The 26,462-nt window shown below is 50.4% G+C and overlaps 1 protein-coding gene across 1 annotated transcript in view; it reads right to left on the reverse strand.

The window, feature by feature from the left end:
- Positions 1-1,713: 1,713 nt before the first annotated feature.
- Positions 1,714-26,462, reverse strand: part of LOC120030993 (zinc fingers and homeoboxes protein 2-like) — a 40,814-nt gene continuing 16,065 nt past the window's right edge. The window contains exons 2-3 of the mRNA XM_038976500.1: positions 2,829-5,467; positions 1,714-2,372 (exon numbers count right to left, since the gene is read on the reverse strand). Coding sequence (XP_038832428.1) covers positions 2,839-5,316 — 2,478 coding nt within the window. The 5' untranslated portion in view covers positions 5,317-5,467 and the 3' untranslated portion in view covers positions 1,714-2,372; positions 2,829-2,838. The remainder of the gene's footprint in view (positions 2,373-2,828; positions 5,468-26,462) is intronic.

Consider the following 26,462-nt stretch of genomic DNA (forward strand, 5'->3'; position numbering starts at 1 on the left):
CAAGAATTGCAATGCTGCTGGGTTTTTCACGCTCAAGTTTCCCGTGTGTATCAAGAATGATCCACCCAAAGGACGTCCAGCCAACTTGACACGACTGTGGGAAGCTTTGGAGTCAACATGGATCAGCATCTCTGTGGATGCTTTCAACACCTTGTAGTCCATGCTCTGAAGAATTTAGGCTGTTCTGAGGGCAAAAGGGGGTGCAACTCAATATTTGGTATATCCAGAGTGTGCGTTTCCCCTAGAGTTGATTGACATGCCCGCTTAATCTAATCACCAAAATCAGTCTTTTTGTTGTTGCATGGGCCAGTCCTCAAATCAACGCATCTACTGTGGAAGGTGGCAGAGCTACAAATATCTTTAGTGTCCGAAAGGTTTGGGCTACAAACTAATACGACCAGTCTATGGAAAGATGACTCACTAACACAATGGTGTTCTCCATTTTGCTCTACGACCTCCACAAGTGTCACTGTACCAGCCTGAAAAATGAATGGAAGTGAAAAGGTTATTTCCAAGAAAGGTTCCACGGTCAAATTAACCCCCCCCCCTAAGCTTTCTTACATCTCCCAGAAATAGGCCAGACACTTTAAAACATACTTCCTTTTGATCTGTATTTTATAATACATACAGGGGTCCTCAAATAAATAAATGATCCTCGGCATGACTATCTCAAAAACTATTCCATATGTTAGTTTAATTAGAAACCCAGCTCTGGGCTGAGGGTTGAGTATCTCTGAGTAGTGACCCAGCCCTGGGCCCTGAGGGTTGAGTATCTCTCTGAGTAGTGACCCAGCCCTGGGCCCTGAGGGTTGAGTATCTCTCTGAGTAGTGACCCTGCCCTGGGCCCTGAGGGTTGAGTATCTCTCTGAGTAGTGACCCTGCCCTGGGCCCTGGGGGTTGAGTATCTCTCTGAGTAGTGACCCTGCCCTGGGCCCTGAGGGTTGAGTATCTCTCTGAGTAGTGACCCTGCCCTGGGCCCTGAGGGTTGAGTATCTCTCGGAGTAGTGACCCTGCCCTGGGCCCTGAGGGTTGAGTATCTCTCGGAGTAGTGACCCTGCCCTGGGCCCTGAGGGTTGAGTATCTCTCTGAGTAGTGACCCAGCCCTGGGGGTTGAGTATCTCTCTGAGTAGTGACCCTGCCCTGGGCCCTGAGGGTTGAGTATCTCTGAGTAGTGACCCTGCCCTGGGGCCCTGGGGGTTGAGTATCTCTCTGAGTAGTGACCCTGCCCTGGGCCCTGGGGGTTGAGTAGTGACCCAGCCCTGGGCCCTGGGGGTTGAGTAGTGACCCAGCCCTGGGCCCTGGGGGTTGAGTAGTGACCCAGCCCTGGGCCCTGGGGGTTGAGTATCTCTGAGTAGTGACCACTGCCCTGGGGGTTGAGTATCTCTCTGACCACTGCACAACGGATCACGAGACATCCTTCAGTTGGTTGTGTTTTATTGAGTTACAGCAGACGGATAAAAAAAAAAAAAAAGAGCAAGCAAAGAGATTCTTGGTAGCAGTACAGTATTCCAGATACATGTGTGAACATGATTCACTAATAGAAGAAGCAGGAAACTCAAGGAGCGAGCCATTGAAATGGAGCCTAACTGCACCTAGGATATCTATGGATATCTAGAAAGCCAACACGAGAAAAGACCAGTTACTGATGCAACGGATGCTGCAATTCAAAAATGAGATTGAACTACAAAAAAACATGTACAGTGCATTTTCTTGTTTTTTATTCATGTCCATTCTGTCTGACTGTCGTCTCAGGCAGCAGTAGCATTCAGCATGAGAGAGGGGGAGAACTGTTATTGTAATGTAAGTAGGTGATTCTTAGCCTGGGTAGCAGACCTGTTTGTGCCATCATTCCACTCCTTGTCATATGCCAAACATCTGGTACCCAGGCTAGGTGATTCTATGGTCTGGTACAGAACCACTATAAACCCTTTAGTCCAATGGATGAACTCACTGGTTATCAGATCACAAGTGTTACTTGTCTATCCACTTGAAATAAGTGCCAGCTGTCAGTCACTAAATGTTTTGTTAAAAATAATTACCAACTGATGAATTGGTTTACAATTACCATCATAGTCATAAAAACCAAAACATTCCTCTTTTAGGGGTTATCGACTCCTGTTAGAAATGTAAAAACCAGCAACCCTGAAAATGTTTACAAAGCTTTTGCAATACAGAAAAATATGTACAAGGGCCCTTTTTTTATTAAGTGTAATAATAATAATGCATGAAGTCCAGCTTTGGCACTCAATGGTCTTGCCAGTCAGTGTTCTGAGTGGACTGTCCACCGTGCTGATGTCACAGGCCAGGGAGGAAATCATTGGTTCCAGATTCAACAATCTGGAGAATCTTCTGCCTGAGAAACTCAGTATCCTCTGAAACAAAGTAAAATGTCAAAACACAGACTTGTTATACAAATGGCAGACTACACCCTTTGTTGTTAACTTCCCATTTAGTTCACCTATCATTCTGCAGTTAACGTACCCATACAGCAGGCTATCAGAGGTGCTTTTCTGTTCACCAGGGGGGAAAAATCCCCAGTGATAACCACATGTGTATAATCTCAATAGCCTCTTCCTGCCAAGATGTTTTTCTGAAGGCTAAATTACAGGCATCCCGGGTGGTTCAAAGCCACAGCTGCTAGATTGTTGCTAGCCATCGCTCTGTTAAAGGGAAAACCATTACACTACTACATAACCAATTCCCCTTCATCTGGGCCATCTGTTTTGACTGAGTTACTTACAGGCATCAAGACGAGATCATTAACACTGAAATACATCCTTATCAAACGACTGATAAACTTGCAGTACAGTAGCTTCTCATAGACTCACCGTGCTCTTCTCATCCAGTCACCCGACCAGGTTGGTCTCCCATCAGCACCTCTGCTTCTGATCCCATCTTCTGGTTCTCCAAAGCACCTTTAGTCTCGTCCCCTACAGCCATGGTCACCTTCACCCATCTGCTTCTGTCCACGTTGGCCTGTCCATGTTGGTCCCTGCTGATGTCTGTCATACTCTGGCCCAGCTTACTGGTAAACCACTGGACTATGTCCTGGTTGATGAGTTTCGACTGCAATGGAAGCTTCTCTGCGTCTTCTGCTGAAAGCAGTGTCGTCTTGGCTTCTGTGAAGTGCTGCTGGAGAATGCTGCTTGGGGGTCGTTCAGTGATCCCTGACGAGCTCTGACCATTCTGTCCTGCTTTGCCGTTGACTTTCTGGAACTGTTCCATCCAGTCCAAGGTTCCATTCTTCAGGGCGGATCGGTTTTCCTTGAACCAGCGGACAATCTCTGTGCGAGACAAACCTGTCTGTCCCTCCAGCTGGCTGTACTCCTCTGGCGACGGCCACTGGGTCTGGGTGAACACCTCTTTGAGAAGCCCTAGGGATTTCCTATCGATGGGCTCAGGACTGGTGGAAGTGGTGACGATGGGAAGAGGTGAGCACCGGACTTTGCTGTCCTGTTCGTAAACACTATTCAGTATCCCTCGTTGCTCCTCAAGGCTCTTAGGACCCATGGAGTTTGCCAGGGCTTGCTCCAAGTTGTCCCGCAGTGCTCTGCGCTCTGAGAACCAGCAGTCGATCTCAGTCTTGGAGAGCCTTGTGTCCACAACAAGGTTGTCAACGTCAATTTCAGTGGGGGAGCTGGTCCTCTGAAAACTCTCCTCTAGCATCTTGAGCTGCTCAGAGGATTTGCCTTTGAGCCTCTCCAGGAGAGGAAACTGGGTGGGGACAGCCTTTTTGGGCTGACTGTCTTTCGATGCCTGGGGCTCAATCTTGATCACCTGTGGCGCCACCTTGTGATTGAGGAGTCGTTGCTCACTGAACCACTTCTTGATTTCTCCTCTAGAGAGGCCGGTGGACTCAATGAGGCGGTACACTTCCTCCTCTTCAGGGAACTGGCACTGGGTGTAACTAGCTTTCAGTACAACAATCTGGTCCGGGGTTTTATTGGAGTCTGAAGTGAAGCTGGGTTTAGGCGAAGCCACCAGTCTAGGTGCCTGAATCGTCTGGATTATGGAGGGACGTTTGATCTCTGAAGAGGCCACTACTGGAGCTACCAAGGGTCGCTTAACTGACTGCACGACCTGGTTTGCCATGGTTAGTGTGATGGGAGAACAACTGACAGCTGAGCCGTTTGCAACCTGCGTCAACACATAACTGGTCTGTCCCAGGAGGTTGAAGGGGACGGATTGAACTAGGGACTGTTGTCCTTTGGTGGACTGGGCCATCTGGGCACCGCTCAGCACGGTGAAGGTGGTCTGTGGGACTGACTGGATGGTACCGTTGAACATCTTCTTCCGAGCTTCTTCCACCTCTTCAGGGGACCAGCTGATGCCTTGCTTCAGTCTCTGGAGGGTGAACCACACCTTGATCTGTTCCTCGGGGTGCTTGGAGGCAGCGGTAAGCCAGGACAGCTCCGCTTGGGTCGGGTACGGGAACTTGGTGAAGGATGTGATGAGTGTCATGTTACTGTCCAGTGAAGGGTTGTACTTGGAGGTGTTCAAAGGGACAGCGATTTTTGGTACTAAGTTGTAGTTAGGCGGGCGCTGAAGAGAAGGCATGATATGAGAGATGCCATCTTTTAGGGTCGCTTCTGGGATGATCACGGTCCCGTTCACATTCACGGCGGCGATCTGCTTTCTGGGGAGCTCGGGGTTGAGTCTGTCCAGTTGACTTTCTGTGAATAACCGTTTGTTGTCCGTTTTTGGCTTACTAATCTTCACTGTGGTGGATTTGCTCAGGGGGAAAGTGGCAAAGTCTTCTCCAGTCAGAAAGCCGTTGGTTGAATCACATACGACAGCGTTGCTTGTTCCTTCTATCGACTGCTCTAGGATGGTCTGATTGTTCAGTTTGATTCTCTTGAACTTAAAGTTGCTCTCCCCTGGATGACACCTCTCGTTGTGCTCTGTCAAGGTGTCAAACTTCTTTGTGTTGAAGTTGCACACAGCACACAGGTAGAGCGGGTTGAGAATGACATTGGGGTGATTGGAGTCCACGTGTTCCTTGAACTCATTCAGGTTCTGCGTAGAGAACGGACAGTACTTGCATTCATAGCCTCCCTGCTGCTTCCTCGGAGGCCTTGGATCCACCGCATTAGGTTTCTCAGGGGCCGGCGACTCCCGACGTGAACCACCAGGCTCTGTCCCAGAGCTCCAGTCCTCTCCAGGAAGCATCTCTGTGGAGCCATTCACCACTGTGCTTTTGTCATTCGCCGATACCTCCACCTCCATCTCACCTGGATCCTCTTGCCCCATCATGTCATCACCTCTAAAAACAGCATCAGCTCTACAAGGGGTCGTGGTCTTCCTTCGGCTGGCCATGGCGTGCGTAGGTCACCTGGGACTGTTAGACGGATGTTGTAGGGGAAATGAGGGGATGTTTGTCTTGTGAAGAATATGCACTTGTTCCTGCTGACTGTTAATGTCAGCTCCAATGAGGGAATTCATGAGACTTCATCCCAGATCACCCAACCTGGGGGAGAGAGAGAGAGGAGAAATTAAACAAGGACATTCCTGCAATAACCTGAAAACAGACCATATTAAAATCCCAAACCGCCGGTTCAATAGTCTGCATCATTTTTCTTCCTCTTTTCTACGTAACATAAATGGCCATGGTAATAAGGCCTAACTCCGCAATGAACATGTCCCTAAACCATTGTACATATTCAGAGTCATTGTTCTCCACCCCTCTGTCACAGGGCCTAGCTTGTCCCTTCTGTGACAAAACAAGCATTTCAAACTCAATGACAGTAATCCTGGAAACCCAAAACTGCTTCCGATCCCGTCTCCCTAGTAACAGATTACATGTGTCATCTCTCTGTTGAAGCTGCAATATGTAACCGTCTCCCTAGTAACAGATTACATGTGTCATCTCTCTGTTGAAGCTGCAATATGTAACCGTCTCCCTAGTAACAGATTACATATGTCATCTCTCTGTTGAAGCTGCAATATGTAACCGTCTCCCTAGTAACAGATTACATGTGTCATCTCTGTTGAAGCTGCAATATGTAACCGTCTCCCTAGTAACAGATTACATATGTCATCTCTGTTAATCTGCAATATGTAACCGTCTCCCTAGTAACAGATTACATATGTCATCTCTCTGTTGAAGCTGCAATATGTAACCGTCTCCCTAGTAACAGATTACATATGTCATCTCTCTGTTAAAGCTGCAATATGTAACCGTCTCCCTAGTAACAGATTACATATGTCATCTCTCTGTTAAAGCTGCAATATGTAACCGTCTCCCTAGTAACAGATTACATATGTCATCTCTCTGTTGAAGCTGCAATATGTCACTTTTATGGGCAACACACAGAAATATGTGTTAATAGATCTGTCACTCATTGAAAGCAAGTCTAAGAAGCTGTAGATCTGTTCTGTGTGCAATGTTCTTTTTTTGTGTGTATCATTTACGGTTTTCACTTTTGTACACTAGTATCAAACAGCTGAAAATACTATCTTTTTAGTTATGGAAAATATATTTCACAGCAGTTTAGATGGTACAATGATTCTCTACTCTATACTTGCTTGTTTTGTCACAAACTGAAATTAAGCGAACTACTTGAATTTTAGCAACCAGGAAATAGCAGAGTGATTTTCCCACAAAGTGCATCTTTAAAGGCCTAAAGCCAGTAGTACATACACCCAAAGCCAAGACAGCACCATTTTGGTGCAACATACTGTAGCTAAATCTGACAACGCACCAAAACAGGATCGGCTCCAAGGTAACAGATGTGAAAAACTTCAGAGAAGCCTTAAAGATGCAATATAATACAGTACATGGATTTAATTTCCCTGGGCATTAATTTTTTTATGAAGCGATAGAGGAGCTAATTCAAGAGAGCGTGAAAGAAGTCATTGATATTCTAGTTGCCTCATGCATTACCAAATCACATTTCCATGCAACAAAACTGGAAGGGAGAACGTGTTTTTATGTAACAAACATGAGTCTTTTATAAGGGCCGATGTGTTCCGACCTCCAGCAGTGACTGAACTGATAGAATCTGCTGGACGGGACAGCAGGTAAGTGATGGTAGGAGGACTTTAATAGAAGAGTGGGCTTTGTGTGATGAATGGTGAATAATGTAGCTTTTGGCTCCAAAATGAAGATACATATCTGTTTTCACAGTGGACTGCCTGACCTCGGATCATTTATCAGTTCACTAAATCAGGAGAAAGCTATCAAATATCACATTTCAGTAACTGCCGCTCTTCAAACTCTTCAGAGATGGCTTTGCTGTAGAAAACCCATTTTTCTTCACAACGGTGACTAAGACCCAGTGGGGCTTTGGATGAGAACCAACATGTTTCATTTCAGGAACAACTGTTTAGAACACAGAACATCATGTTTAATTTCAGGAACAACTGTTACATCCTACTGTTTAGAACCCAGAACATCATGTTTCATTTCAGGAACAACTGTTTAGAACACAGAACATCATGTTTAATTTCAGGAACAACTGTTACATCCTACTGTTTAGAACACAGAACATCATGTTTCATTTCAGGAACAACTGTTACAGTCTACTGTTTAGAACCCAGAACATCATGTTTCATTTCAGGAACAACTGTTACAGCCTACTGTTTAGAACACAGATCATCATGTTTCATTTCAGGAACAACTGTTACAGTCTACTGTTTAGAACACAGAACATCATGTTTCATTTCAGGAACAACTGTTTAGAACCCAGAACATCCATGTTTCATTTCAGGAACAACTGTTACAGCCTACTGTTTAGAACACAGATCATCATGTTTCATTTCAGGAACAACTGTTTAGAACCCAGAACATCATGTTTCATTTCAGGAACAACTGTTACAGCCTACTCTTTAGAACACAGAACATCATGTTTCATTTCAGGAACAACTGTTACAGTCTACTGTTTAGAACACAGAACATCATGTTTCATTTCAGGAACAACTGTTACAGTCTACTGTTTAGAACCCAGAACATCATGTTTCATTTCAGGAACAACTGTTACAGTCTACTGTTTAGAACACAGAACATCATGTTTCATTTCAGGAACAACTGTTACAGTCTACTGTTTAGAACACAGAACATCATGTTTCATTTCAGGAACAACTGTTACAGCCTACTGTTTAGAACCCAGAACATCATGTTTCATTTCAGGAACAACTGTTACAGCCTACTGTTTAGAACCCAGAACATCATGTTTCATTTCAGGAACAACTGTTACAGCCTACTGTTTAGAACCCAGAACATCATGTTTCATTTCAGGAACAACTGTTACAGTCTACTGTTTAGAACCCAGAACATCATGTTTCATTTCAGGAACAACTGTTACAGCCTACTGTTTAGAACCCAGAACATCATGTTTCATTTCAGGAACAACTGTTACATCCTACTGTTTAGAACACAGAACATCATGTTTAATTTCAGGAACAACTGTTACAGTCTACTGTTTAGAACACAGAACATCATGTTTCATTTCAGGAACAACTGTTACAGTCTACTGTTTAGAACCCAGAACATCATGTTTCATTTCAGGAACAACTGTTAAGAACACAGATCATCATGTTTCATTTCAGGAACAACTGTTACAGTCTACTGTTTAGAACACAGAACATCATGTTTCATTTCAGGAACAACTGTTTAGAACCCAGAACATCCATGTTTCATTTCAGGAACAACTGTTACAGCCTACTGTTTAGAACACAGAACATCATGTTTCATTTCAGGAACAACTGTTACAGCCTACTGTTTAGAACACAGAACATCATGTTTCATTTCAGGAACAACTGTTTAGAACCCAGAACATCCATGTTTCATTTCAGGAACAACTGTTACAGCCTACTGTTTAGAACCCAGAACATCCATGTTTCATTTCAGGAACAACTGTTACAGTCTACTGTTTAGAACACAGAACATCCATGTTTCATTTCAGGAACAACTGTTACAGTCTACTGTTTAGAACACAGAACATCATGTTTCATTTCAGGAACAACTGTTACAGTCTACTGTTTAGAACCCAGAACATCATGTTTCATTTCAGGAACAACTGTTACAGCCTACTGTTTAGAACCCAGAACATCATGTTTCATTTCAGGAACAACTGTTTAGAACACAGAACATCCATGTTTCATTTCAGGAACAACTGTTACAACCTACTGTTTAGAACACAGATCATCCATGTTCCATGCTGTTGGTCTGGTGGTCAGGGCTCTGGTAAAAGATGGTCTCAGTAGAACATCATGTTGGTCTGGTGGTCAGGGCTCTGGTAAGAGATGGTCTCAGTAGAACATCATGTTGGTCTGGTGGTCAGGGCTCTGGTAAGAGATGGTCTCAGTAGAACGTCATGTTGGTCTGGTGGTCAGGGCTCTGGTAAGAGATGGTCTCAGTAGAACATCATGTTGGTCTGGTGGTCAGGGCTCTGGTAAGAGATGGTCTCAGTAGAACATCATGTTGGTCTGGTGGTCAGGGCTCTGGTAAGAGATGGTCTCAGTAGAACATCATGACTAGCTACATCAGCGCTGGGAAATGTCAAATACAAATGACTGCTGTCATCAACTCAGTCACTCATTGGATCGTCACTTGGGGTATTCCCATAACCAGCAGAAGAGGTGCATCGTTCAAATTCAGGCCAGACTCATTTCCATAAGGTAGTTATGACAACCACGGTCCGCAAATTGACTTGCCCTCGTTGCATTGCTGTTGATGCTACTGCTGCAGGTTATTAAACACACACCTCGCAGGTATTCATTAATCTGGGAGGAGACATGGAGCCAGGAAGGCTGCAGTGTATTAAACACACACCTCGCAGGTATTCATTAATCTGGGAGGAGACATGGAGCCAGGAAGGCTGCAGTGTATTAAACACACACCTCGCAGGTATTCATTAATCTGGGAGGAGACATGGAGCCAGGAAGGCTGCAGTGTATTAAACACACACCTCGCAGGTATTCATTAATCTGGGAGGAGACATGGAGCCAGGAAGGCTGCAGGTTATTAAACACACACCTCGCAGGTATTCATTAATCTGAGAGGAGACATGGAGCCAGGAAGGCTGCAGGTTATTAAACACACACCTCGCAGGTATTCATTAATCTGGGAGGAGACATGGAGCCAGGAAGGCTGCAGTGTATTAAACACACACCTCGCAGGTATTCATTAATCTGGGAGGAGACATGGAGCCAGGAAGGCTGCAGGTTATTAAACACACACCTCGCAGGTATTCATTAATCTGGGAGGAGACATGGAGCCAGGAAGGCTGCAGGTTATTAAACACACACCTCGCAGGTATTCATTAATCTGGGAGGAGACATGGAGCCAGGAAGGCTACAGGTTATTAAACACACACCTCGCAGGTATTCATTAATCTGGGAGGAGACATGGAGCCAGGAAGGCTACAGGTTATTAAACACACACCTCGCAGGTATTCATTAATCTGGGAGGATACATGGAGCCAGGAAGGCTGCAGTGTATTAAACAAACACCTCGCAGGTATTCATTAATCTGGGAGGAGACATGGAGCCAGGAAGGCTGCAGGTTATTAAACACACACCTCGCAGGTATTCATTAATCTGGGAGGAGACATGGAGCCAGGAAGGCTGCAGGTTATTAAACACACACCTCGCAGGTATTCATTAATCTGAGAGGAGACATGGAGCCAGGAAGGCTGCAGTGTATTAAACACACACCTCGCAGGTATTCATTAATCTGGGAGGAGAAATGGAGCCAGGAAGGCTGCAGTGTATTAAAACACAAACCTCGCAGGTATTCATTAATCTGGGAGGAGACATGGAGCCAGGAAGGCTGCAGGTTATTAAACACACACCTCGCAGGTATTCATTAATCTGGGAGGAGACATGGAGCCAGGAAGGCTGCAGTGTATTAAACACACACCTCGCAGGTATTCATTAATCTGGGAGGAGACATGGAGCCAGGAAGGCTACAGGTTATTAAACACACACCTCGCAGGTATTCATTAATCTGGGAGGAGACATGGAGCCAGGAAGGCTACAGGTTATTAAACACACACCTCGCAGGTATTCATTAATCTGAGAGGAGACATGGAGCCAGGAAGGCTGCAGTGTATTAAACACACACCTCGCAGGTATTCATTAATCTGGGAGGAGACATGGAGCCAGGAAGGCTGCAGTGTATTAAACACACACCTCGCAGGTATTCATTAATCTGGGAGGAGACATGGAGCCAGGAAGGCTGCAGTGTATTAAACACACACCTCGCAGGTATTCATTAATCTGGGAGGAGACATGGAGCCAGGAAGGCTGCAGGTTATTAAACACACACCTCGCAGGTATTCATTAATCTGAGAGGAGACATGGAGCCAGGAAGGCTGCAGTGTATTAAACACACACCTCGCAGGTATTCATTAATCTGGGAGGAGAAATGGAGCCAGGAAGGCTACAGTGTATTAAACACACACCTCGCAGGTATTCATTAATCTGGGAGGAGACATGGAGCCAGGAAGGCTACAGGTTATTAAACACACACCTCGCAGGTATTCATTAATCTGAGAGGAGACATGGAGCCAGGAAGGCTGCAGTGTATTAAACACACACCTCGCAGGTATTCATTAATCTGAGGAGACATGGAGCCAGGAAGGCTGCAGTGTATTAAACACACACCTCACAGGTATTCATTAATCTGGGAGGAGACATGGAGCCAGGAAGGCTGCAGTGTATTAAAACACACACCTCGCAGGTATTCATTAATCTGGGAGGAGACATGGAGCCAGGAAGGCTGCAGGTTATTAAACACACACCTCACAGGTATTCATTAATCTGGGAGGAGACATGGAGCCAGGAAGGCTGCAGTGTATTAAACACACACCTCGCAGGTATTCATTAATCTGGGAGGAGACATGGAGCCAGGAAGGCTGCAGTGTATTAAACACACACCTCGCAGGTATTCATTAATCTGGGACGAGACATGGAGCCAGGAAGGCTGCAGTGTATTAAACACACACCTCGCAGGTATTCATTAATCTGGGAGGAGACATGGAGCCAGGAAGGCTGCAGTGTATTAAACACACACCTCGCAGGTATTCATTAATCTGAGGAGACATGGAGCCAGGAAGGCTGCAGTGTATTAAACACACACCTCGCAGGTATTCATTAATCTGGGAGGAGAAATGGAGCCAGGAAGGCTGCAGGTTATTAAACACACACCTCGCAGGTATTCATTAATCTGGGAGGACACATGGAGCCAGGAAGGCTACAGTGTATTAAACACACACCTCGCAGGTATTCATTAATCTGGGAGGAGACATGGAGCCAGGAAGGCTACAGGTTATTAAACACACACCTCACAGGTATTCATTAATCTGGGAGGAGACATGGAGCCAGGAAGGCTGCAGTGTATTAAACACACACCTCACAGGTATTCATTAATCTGGGAGGAGACATGGAGCCAGGAAGGCTGCAGTGTATTAAACACACACCTCGCAGGTATTCATTAATCTGGGACGAGACATGGAGCCAGGAAGGCTGCAGTGTATTAAACACACACCTCGCAGGTATTCATTAATCTGGGAGGAGACATGGAGCCAGGAAGGCTGCAGTGTATTAAACACACACCTCGCAGGTATTCATTAATCTGAGGAGACATGGAGCCAGGAAGGCTGCAGTGTATTAAACACACACCTCGCAGGTATTCATTAATCTGGGAGGAGAAATGGAGCCAGGAAGGCTGCAGGTTATTAAACACACACCTCGCAGGTATTCATTAATCTGGGAGGACACATGGAGCCAGGAAGGCTACAGTGTATTAAACACACACCTCGCAGGTATTCATTAATCTGGGAGGAGACATGGAGCCAGGAAGGCTACAGTGTATTAAACACACACCTCACAGGTATTCATTAATCTGGGAGGAGACATGGAGCCAGGAAGGCTGCAGTGTATTAAACACACACCTCACAGGTATTCATTAATCTGGGAGGAGACATGGAGCCAGGAAGGCTACAGTGTGGAGTCAGGAGGACTGAGGGGCCGTTGCTAAGAGCCAGTCCGTCTGTCTGCCAGACCTGGGTCGTGTTCAGTAGGCTCCAAATGGAAGAAAAAGGACTGAAACAGAGAGGGACTACCTCGACTTGAGAAACACTAAATGGTCCGTTTCAAAATGTTTTCTGTTACGTGCCCAAATGAGTCCTGCTAGCAGACTGACACTCTCCTCTCCATTCAGGACTGTGCTGCTGTGGCGTGTCAGGCTGGGCGTCTTATCCCTGTGGCATGTCAGGCTGGGCGTCTTATCCCTGTACTGCTGTGGCGTGTCAGGCTGGGCGTCTTATCCCTGTACTGCTGTGGCGTGTCAGGCTGGGCGTCTTATCCCTGTACTGCTGTGGCGTGTCAGGCTGGGCGTCTTATCCCTGTGCTGCTGTGGCGTGTCAGGCTGGGCGTCTTATCCCTGTGCTGCTGTGGCGTGTCAGGCTGGGCGTCTTATCCCTGTGCTGCTGTGGCGTGTCAGGCTGGGCGTCTTATCCCTGTGCTGCTGTGGCGTGTCAGGCTGGGCGTCTTATCCCTGTGCTGCTGTGGCGTGTCAGGCTGGGCGTCTTATCCCTGTGCTGCTGTGGCGTGTCAGACTGGGCGTCTTATCCCTGTGCTGCTGTGGCGTGTCAGGCTGGGCGTCTTATCCCTGTGCTGCTGTGGCGTGTCGGGCTGGGCGTCTTATCCCTGTGCTGCTGTGGCGTGTCGGGCTGGGCGTCTTATCCCTGTGCTGCTGTGGCGTGTCGGGCTGGGCGTCTTATCCCTGTGCTGCTGTGGCGTGTCGGGCTGGGCGTCTTATCCCTGTGCTGCTGTGGCGTGTCGGGCTGGGCGTCTTATCCCTGTGCTGCTGTGGCGTGTCGGGCTGGGCGTCTTATCCCTGTGCTGCTGTGGCGTGTCGGGCTGGGCGTCTTATCCCTGTGCTGCTGTGGCGTGTCAGGCTGGGCGTCTTATCCCTGTGGCATGTCAGGCTGGGCGTCTTATCCCTGTACTGCTGTGGCGTGTCAGGCTGGGCGTCTTATCCCTGTGGCGTGTCAGGCTGGGCGTCTTATCCCTGTGGCATGTCAGGCTGGGCGTCTTATCCCTGTACTGCTGTGGCGTGTCAGGCTGGGCGTCTTATCCCTGTGGCGTGTCAGGCTGGGCGTCTTATCCCTGTACTGCTGTGGCGTGTCAGGCTGGGCGTCTTATCCCTGTACTGCTGTGGCGTGTCAGGCTGGGCGTCTTATCCCTGTGCTGCTGTGGCGTGTCAGGCTGGGCGTCTTATCCCTGTGCTGCTGTGGCGTGTCAGGCTGGGCGTCTTATCCCTGTGCTGCTGTGGCGTGTCAGGCTGGGCGTCTTATCCCTGTGCTGCTGTGGCGTGTCAGGCTGGGCGTCTTATCCCTGTGCTGCTGTGGCGTGTCAGGCTGGGCGTCTTATCCCTGTACTGCTGTGGCGTGTCAGGCTGGGCGTCTTATCCCTGTGCTGCTGTGGAGTGTCAGGCTGGGCGTCTTATCCCTGTACTGCTGTGGCGTGTCAGACTGGGCGTCTTATCCCTGTGCTGCTGTGGCGTGTCGGGCTGGGCGTCTTATCCCTGTGCTGCTGTGGCGTGTCGGGCTGGGCGTCTTATCCCTGTGCTGCTGTGGCGTGTCGGGCTGGGCGTCTTATCCCTGTGCTGCTGTGGCGTGTCGGGCTGGGCGTCTTATCCCTGTGCTGCTGTGGCGTGTCGGGCTGGGCGTCTTATCCCTGTGCTGCTGTGGCGTGTCGGGCTGGGCGTCTTATCCCTGTGCTGCTGTGGCGTGTCGGGCTGGGCGTCTTATCCCTGTGCTGCTGTGGCGTGTCAGCCTGGGCGTCTTATCCCTGTGCTGCTGTGGCGTGTCAGGCTGGGCGTCTTATCCCTGTGGCATGTCAGGCTGGGCGTCTTATCCCTGTACTGCTGTGGCGTGTCAGGCTGGGCGTCTTATCCCTGTGGCGTGTCAGGCTGGGCGTCTTATCCCTGTACTGCTGTGGCGTGTCAGGCTGGGCGTCTTATCCCTGTACTGCTGTGGCGTGTCAGGCTGGGCGTCTTTTCCCTGTACTGCTGTGGCGTGTCAGGCTGGGCGTCTTATCCCTGTGCTGCTGTGGCGTGTCAGGCTGGGCGTCTTATCCCTGTGCTGCTGTGGCGTGTCAGGCTGGGCGTCTTATCCCTGTGCTGCTGTGGCGTGTCAGGCTGGTCGTCTTATCCCTGTGCTGCTGTGGCGTGTCAGGCTGGGCGTCTTATCCCTGTGCTGCTGTGGCGTGTCAGGCTGGGCGTCTTATCCCTGTGCTGCTGTGGAGTGTCAGGCTGGGCGTCTTATCCCTGTACTGCTGTGGCGTGTCAGGCTGGGCGTCTTATCCCTGTACTGCTGTGGTGTGTCAGGCTGGGCGTCTTATCCCTGTGCTGCTGTGGAGTGTCAGGCTGGGCGTCTTATCCCTGTACTGCTGTGGCGTGTCAGGCTGGGCGTCTTATCCCTGTGCTGCTGTGGCGTGTCGGGCTGGGCGTCTTATCCCTGTGCTGCTGTGGCGTGTCGGGCTGGGCGTCTTATCCCTGTGCTGCTGTGGCGTGTCGGGCTGGGCGTCTTATCCCTGTGCTGCTGTGGCGTGTCGGGCTGGGCGTCTTATCCCTGTGCTGCTGTGGCGTGTCGGGCTGGGCGTCTTATCCCTGTGCTGCTGTGGCGTGTCGGGCTGGGCGTCTTATCCCTGTGCTGCTGTGGCGTGTCAGCCTGGGCGTCTTATCCCTGTGCTGCTGTGGCGTGTCAGGCTGGGCGTCTTATCCCTGTGGCATGTCAGGCTGGGCGTCTTATCCCTGTACTGCTGTGGCGTGTCAGGCTGGGCGTCTTATCCCTGTGGCGTGTCAGGCTGGGCGTCTTATCCCTGTACTGCTGTGGCGTGTCAGGCTGGGCGTCTTATCCCTGTACTGCTGTGGCGTGTCAGGCTGGGCGTCTTATCCCTGTGCTGCTGTGGCGTGTCAGGCTGGGCGTCTTATCCCTGTGCTGCTGTGGCGTGTCAGGCTGGGCGTCTTATCCCTGTGCTGCTGTGGCGTGTCAGGCTGGGCGTCTTATCCCTGTGCTGCTGTGGCGTGTCAGGCTGGGCGTCTTATCCCTGTGCTGCTGTGGAGTGTCAGGCTGGGCGTCTTATCCCTGTACTGCTGTGGCGTGTCAGGCTGGGCGTCTTATCCCTGTGGCATGTCAGGCTGGGCGTCTTATCCCTGTACTGCTGTGGTGTGTCAGGCTGGGCGTCTTATCCCTGTGCTGCTGTGGCGTGTCAGGCTGGGCGTCTTATCCCTGTACTGCTGTGGCGTGTCAGGCTGGGCGTCTTATCCCTGTGCTGCTGTGGCGTGTCGGGCTGGGCGTCTTATCCCTGTGCTGCTGTGGCGTGTCGGGCTGGGCGTCTTATCCCTGTGCTGCTGTGGCGTGTCGGGCTGGGCGTCTTATCCCTGTGCTGCTGTGGCGTGTCGGGCTGGGCGTCTTATCCCTGTGCTGCTGTGGCGTGTCGGGCTGGGCGTCTTATCCCTGTGCTGCTGTGGCGTGTCGGGCTGGGCGTCTTATCCCTGTGCTGCTGTGGCGTGTCAGCCTGGGCGTCTTATCCCTGTGCTGCTGTGGCGTGTCAGGCTGGGCGTCTTATCCCTGTGGCATGTCAGGCTGGGCGTCTTATCCCTGTACTGCTGTGGCGTGTCAGGCTGGGCGTCTTATCCCTGTGGCGTGTCAGGCTGGGCGTCTTATCCCTGTACTGCTGTGGCGTGTCAGGCTGGGCGTCTTATCCCTGTACTGCTGTGGCGTGTCAGGCTGGGCGTCTTATCCCTGTGCTGCTGTGGCGTGTCAGGCTGGGCGTCTTATCCCTGTGCTGCTGTGGCGTGTCAGGCTGGGCGTCTTATCCCTGTGCTGCTGTGGCGTGTCAGGCTGGGCGTCTTATCCCTGTGCTGCTGTGGCGTGTCAGGCTGGGCGTCTTATCCCTGTACTGCTGTGGCGTGTCAGGCTGGGCGTCTTATCCCTGTGCTGCTGTGGAGTGTCAGGCTGGGCGTCTTATCCCTGTACTGCTGTGGCGTGTCAGGCTGGGCGTCTTATCCCTGTACTGCTGTGGCGTGTCAGGCTGGGCGTCTTATCCCTGTGCTGCTGTGGCGTGTCAGACTGGGCGTCTTATCCCTGTGCTGCTGTGGCGTGTCAGCCTGGGCGTCTTATCCCTGTGCTGCTGTGGCGTGTCAGGCTGGGCGTCTTATCCCTGTGGCATGTCAGGCTGGGCGTCTTATCCCTGTACTGCTGTGGCGTGTCAGGCTGGGCGTCTTATCCCTGTGGCGTGTCAGGCTGGGCGTCTTATCCCTGTACTGCTGTGGCGTGTCAGGCTGGGCGTCTTATCCCTGTACTGCTGTGGCGTGTCAGGCTGGGCGTCTTATCCCTGTACTGCTGTGGCGTGTCAGGCTGGGCGTCTTATCCCTGTACTGCTGTGGCGTGTCAGGCTGGGCGTCTTATCCCTGTGCTGCTGTGGCGTGTCAGGCTGGGCGTCTTATCCCTGTGCTGCTGTGGCGTGTCAGGCTGGGCGTCTTATCCCTGTGCTGCTGTGGCGTGTCAGGCTGGGCGTCTTATCCCTGTACTGCTGTGGCGTGTCAGGCTGGGCGTCTTATCCCTGTGCTGCTGTGGAGTGTCAGGCTGGGCGTCTTATCCCTGTACTGCTGTGGCGTGTCAGGCTGGGCGTCTTATCCCTGTACTGCTGTGGCGTGTCAGGCTGGGCGTCTTATCCCTGTGCTGCTGTGGCGTGTCAGGCTGGGCGTCTTATCCCTGTACTGCTGTGGCGTGTCAGGCTGGGCGTCTTATCCCTGTGCTGCTGTGGAGTGTCAGGCTGGGCGTCTTATCCCTGTACTGCTGTGGCGTGTCAGGCTGGGCGTCTTATCCCTGTACTGCTGTGGTGTGTCAGGCTGGGCGTCTTATCCCTGTGCTGCTGTGGAGTGTCAGGCTGGGCGTCTTATCCCTGTACTGCTGTGGCGTGTCAGGCTGGGCGTCTTATCCCTGTGCTGCTGTGGCGTGTCGGGCTGGGCGTCTTATCCCTGTGCTGCTGTGGCGTGTCGGGCGTCTTATCCCTGTGCTGCTGTGGCGTGTCGGGCTGGGCGTCTTATCCCTGTGCTGCTGTGGCGTGTCGGGCTGGGCGTCTTATCCCTGTGCTGCTGTGGCGTGTCGGGCTGGGCGTCTTATCCCTGTGCTGCTGTGGCGTGTCAGCCTGGGCGTCTTATCCCTGTGCTGCTGTGGCGTGTCAGGCTGGGCGTCTTATCCCTGTGGCATGTCAGGCTGGGCGTCTTATCCCTGTACTGCTGTGGCGTGTCAGGCTGGGCGTCTTATCCCTGTGGCGTGTCAGGCTGGGCGTCTTATCCCTGTACTGCTGTGGCGTGTCAGGCTGGGCGTCTTATCCCTGTACTGCTGTGGCGTGTCAGGCTGGGCGTCTTATCCCTGTGCTGCTGTGGCGTGTCAGGCTGGGCGTCTTATCCCTGTGCTGCTGTGGCGTGTCAGGCTGGGCGTCTTATCCCTGTGCTGCTGTGGAGTGTCAGGCTGGGCGTCTTATCCCTGTACTGCTGTGGCGTGTCAGGCTGGGCGTCTTATCCCTGTGGCATGTCAGGCTGGGCGTCTTATCCCTGTACTGCTGTGGTGTGTCAGGCTGGGCGTCTTATCCCTGTGCTGCTGTGGCGTGTCAGGCTGGGCGTCTTATCCCTGTACTGCTGTGGCGTGTCAGGCTGGGCGTCTTATCCCTGTGCTGCTGTGGCGTGTCGGGCTGGGCGTCTTATCCCTGTGCTGCTGTGGCGTGTCGGGCTGGGCGTCTTATCCCTGTGCTGCTGTGGCGTGTCGGGCTGGGCGTCTTATCCCTGTGCTGCTGTGGCGTGTCGGGCTGGGCGTCTTATCCCTGTGCTGCTGTGGCGTGTCGGGCTGGGCGTCTTATCCCTGTGCTGCTGTGGCGTGTCGGGCTGGGCGTCTTATCCCTGTGCTGCTGTGGCGTGTCAGCCTGGGCGTCTTATCCCTGTGCTGCTGTGGCGTGTCAGGCTGGGCGTCTTATCCCTGTGGCATGTCAGGCTGGGCGTCTTATCCCTGTACTGCTGTGGCGTGTCAGGCTGGGCGTCTTATCCCTGTGGCGTGTCAGGCTGGGCGTCTTATCCCTGTACTGCTGTGGCGTGTCAGGCTGGGCGTCTTATCCCTGTACTGCTGTGGCGTGTCAGGCTGGGCGTCTTATCCCTGTGCTGCTGTGGCGTGTCAGGCTGGGCGTCTTATCCCTGTGCTGCTGTGGCGTGTCAGGCTGGGCGTCTTATCCCTGTGCTGCTGTGGCGTGTCAGGCTGGGCGTCTTATCCCTGTGCTGCTGTGGCGTGTCAGGCTGGGCGTCTTATCCCTGTACTGCTGTGGCGTGTCAGGCTGGGCGTCTTATCCCTGTGCTGCTGTGGAGTGTCAGGCTGGGCGTCTTATCCCTGTACTGCTGTGGCGTGTCAGGCTGGGCGTCTTATCCCTGTACTGCTGTGGCGTGTCAGGCTGGGCGTCTTATCCCTGTGCTGCTGTGGCGTGTCAGACTGGGCGTCTTATCCCTGTGCTGCTGTGGCGTGTCAGCCTGGGCGTCTTATCCCTGTGCTGCTGTGGCGTGTCAGGCTGGGCGTCTTATCCCTGTGGCATGTCAGGCTGGGCGTCTTATCCCTGTACTGCTGTGGCGTGTCAGGCTGGGCGTCTTATCCCTGTGGCGTGTCAGGCTGGGCGTCTTATCCCTGTACTGCTGTGGCGTGTCAGGCTGGGCGTCTTATCCCTGTACTGCTGTGGCGTGTCAGGCTGGGCGTCTTATCCCTGTACTGCTGTGGCGTGTCAGGCTGGGCGTCTTATCCCTGTGCTGCTGTGGCGTGTCAGGCTGGGCGTCTTATCCCTGTGCTGCTGTGGCGTGTCAGGCTGGGCGTCTTATCCCTGTGCTGCTGTGGCGTGTCAGGCTGGGCGTCTTATCCCTGTACTGCTGTGGCGTGTCAGGCTGGGCGTCTTATCCCTGTGCTGCTGTGGAGTGTCAGGCTGGGCGTCTTATCCCTGTACTGCTGTGGCGTGTCAGGCTGGGCGTCTTATCCCTGTACTGCTGTGGCGTGTCAGGCTGGGCGTCTTATCCCTGTGCTGCTGTGGCGTGTCAGACTGGGCGTCTTATCCCTGTGCTGCTGTGGCGTGTCAGACTGGGCGTCTTATCCCTGTGCTGCTGTGGAGTGTCAGGCTGGGTGGAGAGGAGCGCACAGCTATACTGGAGCCAAATTAAACTTGCATGAGGTCCCAGCCGACGCTTTGTGTCTCATATCATGTCCTCAGCTCACTGTCTCGGAGAGCGCGAGTCTGACTCTGCTCTGGAGAGACCTACTCTGTCCACTCATATGCTCCCAGCCTGACTGACACATACTAACCCGGGCCAGCAGATACCAAAGTAACTCCCCCAATGGACACTGCTGTGGTGACTCGCTGCTGTATTCATGGGCTTTCATTATTTGCTTCCAACAGGAGAACATACACTAACAGGCTGATCCACGTCATGAATCATTCCTGACGATTAGGCTGCCGCAGATGTTTCATGTTCTGTAACTGATGTTGACATCCGTAGGACGATGGATGACTTCCTGTCATCAGATCATTAACGTCATTCCATCTGACAGAATAACAACCAAGCTCAAGAGTTAAGGACTTCACTCTGCTGTGTGTCCAGGAATAGCAACAGCTGGCCAATGAATCTCTACAAGTGTGAAGCTGCCGAGTCAGAGACTGTGTCAAAGGACCTTTCTATCCGGCCAATCAGAGACAACACTATGACTCATGAGCCCATCACACCATCACTACAGCCCTTCCATATCTACCATGACAACAAGACAGTTGGTAATTGATAAAATACTGAAGAGCAGAATGGATCCACCTGCTGAGTGGCGAGACACTTTCAGAGCAGCCTTCATCTGAGGTGACAGAAACACACGTCATGGTGGGTGTGGGGAGGGGGACAAGGTATAGACCACTGTTGCTAGGATAACGGAGTGGACAGGAAGAAGGTAGGCATTCCATTCAGACTGGCTCATTGTTCCATAGATCTGCTGTATTCAGTGAGGTGAAGTGTTCAGAACTTTGACAGCGACAGAAACGCAACAAATAGAGGTGACTTAATTCCCTATTCTACCAGAGAATTATGTCTGATCTAGACAATGCATTTCTATCTGAACTTTGTGTAATGTTGTGAAACATTGCGGCGTTCTGAACAGACCCACAGCTGCAGTGTTCTAGAGGAGGGTGATGAGTGAGTGAGTGAGTGAGTGAGTGAGTGAGTGAGTGAGAGAGGCAGAGAGAGAGAGGCAGAGAGAGAGAGGCAGAGAGAGAAGCTGTGTGGGAGGAGACAGTGCTCTAGAGGAGGGTGATGTGATGGTAGAGAGAGAGATAGAGAGGCAGAGAGAGCGAGAACAGAGAAGCTGTGTGGGAGGAGACGGTGCTCTGCTAACACTGCATCCCCCAGCAGGGGGCTGAATTTGGGAACTTCACAGAATTAATTTAAATCTCATCAAATGGTCCCTGAAAAAAACACTGTAGCTCTGCATTGAAACCGGCAATCACTCTATCCCTGCTTGACTTACCATGCTATCAATCACTCTATCCCTGCTTGACTTACCATGCCATCCCTGCTTGACTTACCATGCTATCAATCGCTCTATCCCTGCTTGACTTACCATGCTATCAATCGCTCTATCCCTGCTTGACTTACCATGCTATCAATCGCTCTATCCCTGCTTGACTTACCATGCTATCAATCGCTCTATCCCTGCTTGACTTACCATGCTATCAATCGCTCTATCCCTGCTTGACTTACCATGCTATCAATCGCTCTATCCCTGCTTGACTTACCATGCTATCAATCGCTCTATCCCTGCTTGACTTACCATGCTATCAATCGCTCTATCCCTGCTTGACTTACCATGCTATCAATCGCTCTATCCCTGCTTGACTTACCATGCTATCAATCGCTCTATCCCTGCTTGACTTACCATGCTATCAATCGCTCTATCCCTGCTTGACTTACCATGCTATCAATCGCTCTATCCCTGCTTGACTTACCATGCTATCAATCGCTCTATCCCTGCTTGACTTACCATGCTATCAATCGCTCTATCCCTGCTTGACTTACCATGCTATCAATCGCTCTATCCCTGCTTGACTTACCATGCTATCAATCACTCTATCCCTGCTTGACTTACCATGCTATCAATCGCTCTATCCCTGCTTGACTTACCATGCTATCAATCGCTCTATCCCTGCTTGACTTACCATGCTATCAATCGCTCTATCCCTGCTTGACTTACCATGCTATCAATCGCTCTATCCCTGCTTGACTTACCATGCTATCAATCGCTCTATCCCTGCTTGACTTACCATGCTATCAATCGCTCTATCCCTGCTTGACTTACCATGCTATCAATCGCTCTATCCCTGCTTGACTTACCATGCTATCAATCGCTCTATCTCTGCTTGACTTACCATGCTATCAATCGCTCTATCCCTGCTTGACTTACCATGCTATCAATCGCTCTATCCCTGCTTGACTTACCATGCTATCAATCACTCTATCCCTGCTTGACTTACCATGCTATCAATCACTCTATCCCTGCTTGACTTACCATGCTATCAATCACTCTATCCCTGCTTGACTTACCATACTATCACTCACTCTATCCCTGCTTGACTTACCATGCTATCACTCACTCTATCCCTGCTTTACTTCCCATGCTATCAATCACTCTATCCCTGTTTTACTTCCCATGCTATCAATCACTCTATCCCTGCTTGACTTACCATGCTATCACTCACACTATCCCTGCTTGACTTACCATGCTATCAATCACTCTATCCCTGCTTGACTTACCATGCTATCAATCACTCTATCCCTGCTTGACTTACCATGCTATCAATCACTCTATCCCTGTTTTACTTACCATGCTATCAATCACTCTATCCCTGCTTGACTTCCCATGCTATCAATCACTCTATCCCTGCTTGACTTCCCATGCTATCAATCACTCTATCCCTGCTTGACTTCCCATGCTATCAATCACTCTATCCCTGCTTGACTTCCCATGCTATCAATCACTCTATCTATCCCTGCTTGACTTACCATGCTATCAATCACTCTAACCCTGCTTTACTTACCATGCTATCAATCACTCTATCCCTGCTTGACTTACCATGCTATCAATCACTCTATCCCTGCTTGACTTCCCATGCTATCAATCACTCTATCCCTGCTTGACTTCCCATGCTAGCAATCACTCTATCCCTGCTTGACTTCCCATGCTATCAATCACTCTATCTATCCCTGCTTTACTTCCCATGCTATCAATCACTCTATCTATCCCTGCTTTACTTCCCATGCTATCAATCACTCTATCTATCCCTGCTTTACTTCCCATGCTATCAATCACTCTATCTATCCCTGCTTTACTTCCCATGCTATCAATCACTCTATCTATCCCTGCTTTACTTCCCATGCTATCAATCACTCTATCCCTGCTTTACTTACCATGCTATCAATCACTCTATCCCTGCTTTACTTACCATGCTATCAATCACTCTATCCCTGTTTTACTTACCATGCTATCAATCACTCTATCCCTGTTTTACTTACCATGCTATCAATCACTCTATCCCTGCTTGACTTACCATGCTATCAATCACTCTATCCCTGCTTTACTTCCCATGCTATCAATCACTCTATCCCTGCTTTACTTCCCATGCTATCAATCACTCTATCCCTGCTTGACTTACCATGCTATCAATCACTCTAACCCTGCTTTACTTACCATTCTATTTAGGTTATGAACACAGAATATTAATAACTGAATTGGTTCAAGGAATTTGGAGTGGTGCACTGCAAGCCTGGTGCAGATTCTCTGTATTAGAATGGTACAAATAACAGTGTTTAAACCCCAATGTTTAAGCCTACCAGGCTACTACTGGACCGGAGCAAGTCTTTATCATATCCGGGGTCCAGTCAGTCCACCATCACATTGATTCTGATTTGGACAATTAAATAGTCCAAAGTTACTGGTTAGGGTCCCATCATGTCTTTAAATATAACAGTCAGAGTCTGGATGGAGTCTGAACTGGTCTAGCAGCCAGGTTACCATGGAAACAGGCTAACAGCAGGGGGGAGGGATTTATTCTCTCCACTCCACCAGAGACCAGAATGTTCCGCCTCACTACTTTTGGCCCGACCAACTTTGATAAGACATCCCCCCTTTTGATGATACTGTATAAGCGTCAAGTTGGAGGGGGTCCACAAGACATATTCTTGTATTCAACTGGTGGAATCCAGGTAGGGGTCAATTGAATCTATACTTTACCCAAGCGGAGCATTGCATAGACTGCATTGCATAGTACTTTCCCACTTGTACTGGTAAAGACCTAGTACTACTACAAGACTGAGCCTGGTATTCACAGTGAATATAGACAGCATGAGGAGTTGAGTATTTGGTTTAGAAAAGGAATCCTAATATTACTACCAAGCTGAGGGAAGCATGAAGTCTTCCAGAAATACTTTGACACTTATCAAACCCTTGTCCATGCATTCACAATGCAGTCTAACCCCGAGAATGACCTTGCAGTCTAACCCCGAGAATGACCGCGCAGTCTAACCCCGAGAATGACCGCGCAGTCTAACCCCGAGAATGACCGCGCCGTCTAACCCTGAGAATGACCGCGCCGTCTAACCCTGAGAATGACCGCGCCGTCTAACCCTGAGAATGACCACGCAGTCTAACCCTGAGAATGACCACGCAGTCTAACCCTGAGAATGACCACGCAGTCTAACCCTGAGAATGACCACGCAGTCTAACCCTGAGAATGACCACGCAGTCTAACCCTGAGAATGACCACGCAGTCTAACCCTGAGAATGACCACGCAGTCTAACCCTGAGAATGACCACGCAGTCTAACCCTGAGAATGACCACGCAGTCTAACCCTGAGAATGACCACGCAGTCTAACCCTGAGAATGACCACGCAGTCTAACCCTGAGAATGACCACGCAGTCTAACCCTGAGAATGACCACGCAGTCTAACCCTGAGAATGACCACGCAGTCTAACCCTGAGAATGACCACGCAGTCTAACCCTGAGAATGACCACGCAGTCTAACCCTGAGAATGACCACGCAGTCTAACCCTGAGAATGACCACGCAGTCTAACCCTGAGAATGACCACGCAGTCTAACCCTGAGAATGACCACGCAGTCTAACCCTGAGAATGACCATGCTCTCACAATGCAGTCTAACCCTGAGAATGACCACGCAGTCTAACCCTGAGAATGACCATGCAGTCTAACCCTGAGAATGACCACGCAGTCTAACCCTGAGAATGACCATGCTCTCACAATGCAGTCTAACCCTGAGAATGACCACGCAGTCTAACCCTGAGAATGACCACGCAGTCTAACCCTGAGAATGACCACGCAGTCTAACCCTGAGAATGACCACGCAGTCTAACCCTGAGAATGACCACGCAGTCTAACCCTGAGAATGACCACGCAGTCTAACCCTGAGAATGACCACGCAGTCTAACCCTGAGAATGACCACGCAGTCTAACCCTGAGAATGACCACGCAGTCTAACCCTGAGAATGACCACGCAGTCTAACCCTGAGAATGACCACGCAGTCTAACCCTGAGAATGACCACGCAGTCTAACCCTGAGAATGACCACGCAGTCTAACCCTGAGAATGACCACGCAGTCTAACCCTGAGAATGACCACGCAGTCTAACCCTGAGAATGACCACGCAGTCTAACCCTGAGAATGACCACGCAGTCTAACCCTGAGAATGACCACGCAGTCTAACCCTGAGAATGACCACGCAGTCTAACCCTGAGAATGACCATGCTCTCACAATGCAGTCTAACCCTGAGAATGACCACGCAGTCTAACCCTGAGAATGACCACGCAGTCTAACCCTGAGAATGACCACGCAGTCTAACCCTGAGAATGACCACGCAGTCTGACCCTGAGAATGACCACGCAGTCTGACCCTGAGAATGACCACGCAGTCTAACCCTGAGAATGACCACGCAGTCTAACCCTGAGAATGACCACGCAGTCTAACCCTGAGAATGACCACGCAGTCTAACCCTGAGAATGACCACGCAGTCTAACCCTGAGAATGACCACGCAGTCTAACCCTGAGAATGACCACGCAGTCTAACCCTGAGAATGACCACGCAGTCTAACCCTGAGAATGACCACGCAGTCTAACCCTGAGAATGACCACGCAGTCTAACCCTGAGAATGACCACGCAGTCTAACCCTGAGAATGACCACGCAGTCTAACCCTGAGAATGACCACGCAGTCTGACCCTGAGAATGACCACGCAGTCTGACCCTGAGAATGACCACGCAGTCTAACCCTGAGAATGACCACGCAGTCTAACCCTGAGAATGACCACGCAGTCTAACCCTGAGAATGACCACGCAGTCTAACCCTGAGAATGACCACGCAGTCTAACCCTG

Source organism: Salvelinus namaycush, chromosome 37 (assembly GCF_016432855.1).
Source record: "Salvelinus namaycush isolate Seneca chromosome 37, SaNama_1.0, whole genome shotgun sequence".
Classification (NCBI taxonomy): Eukaryota; Metazoa; Chordata; class Actinopteri; order Salmoniformes; family Salmonidae; genus Salvelinus; species Salvelinus namaycush.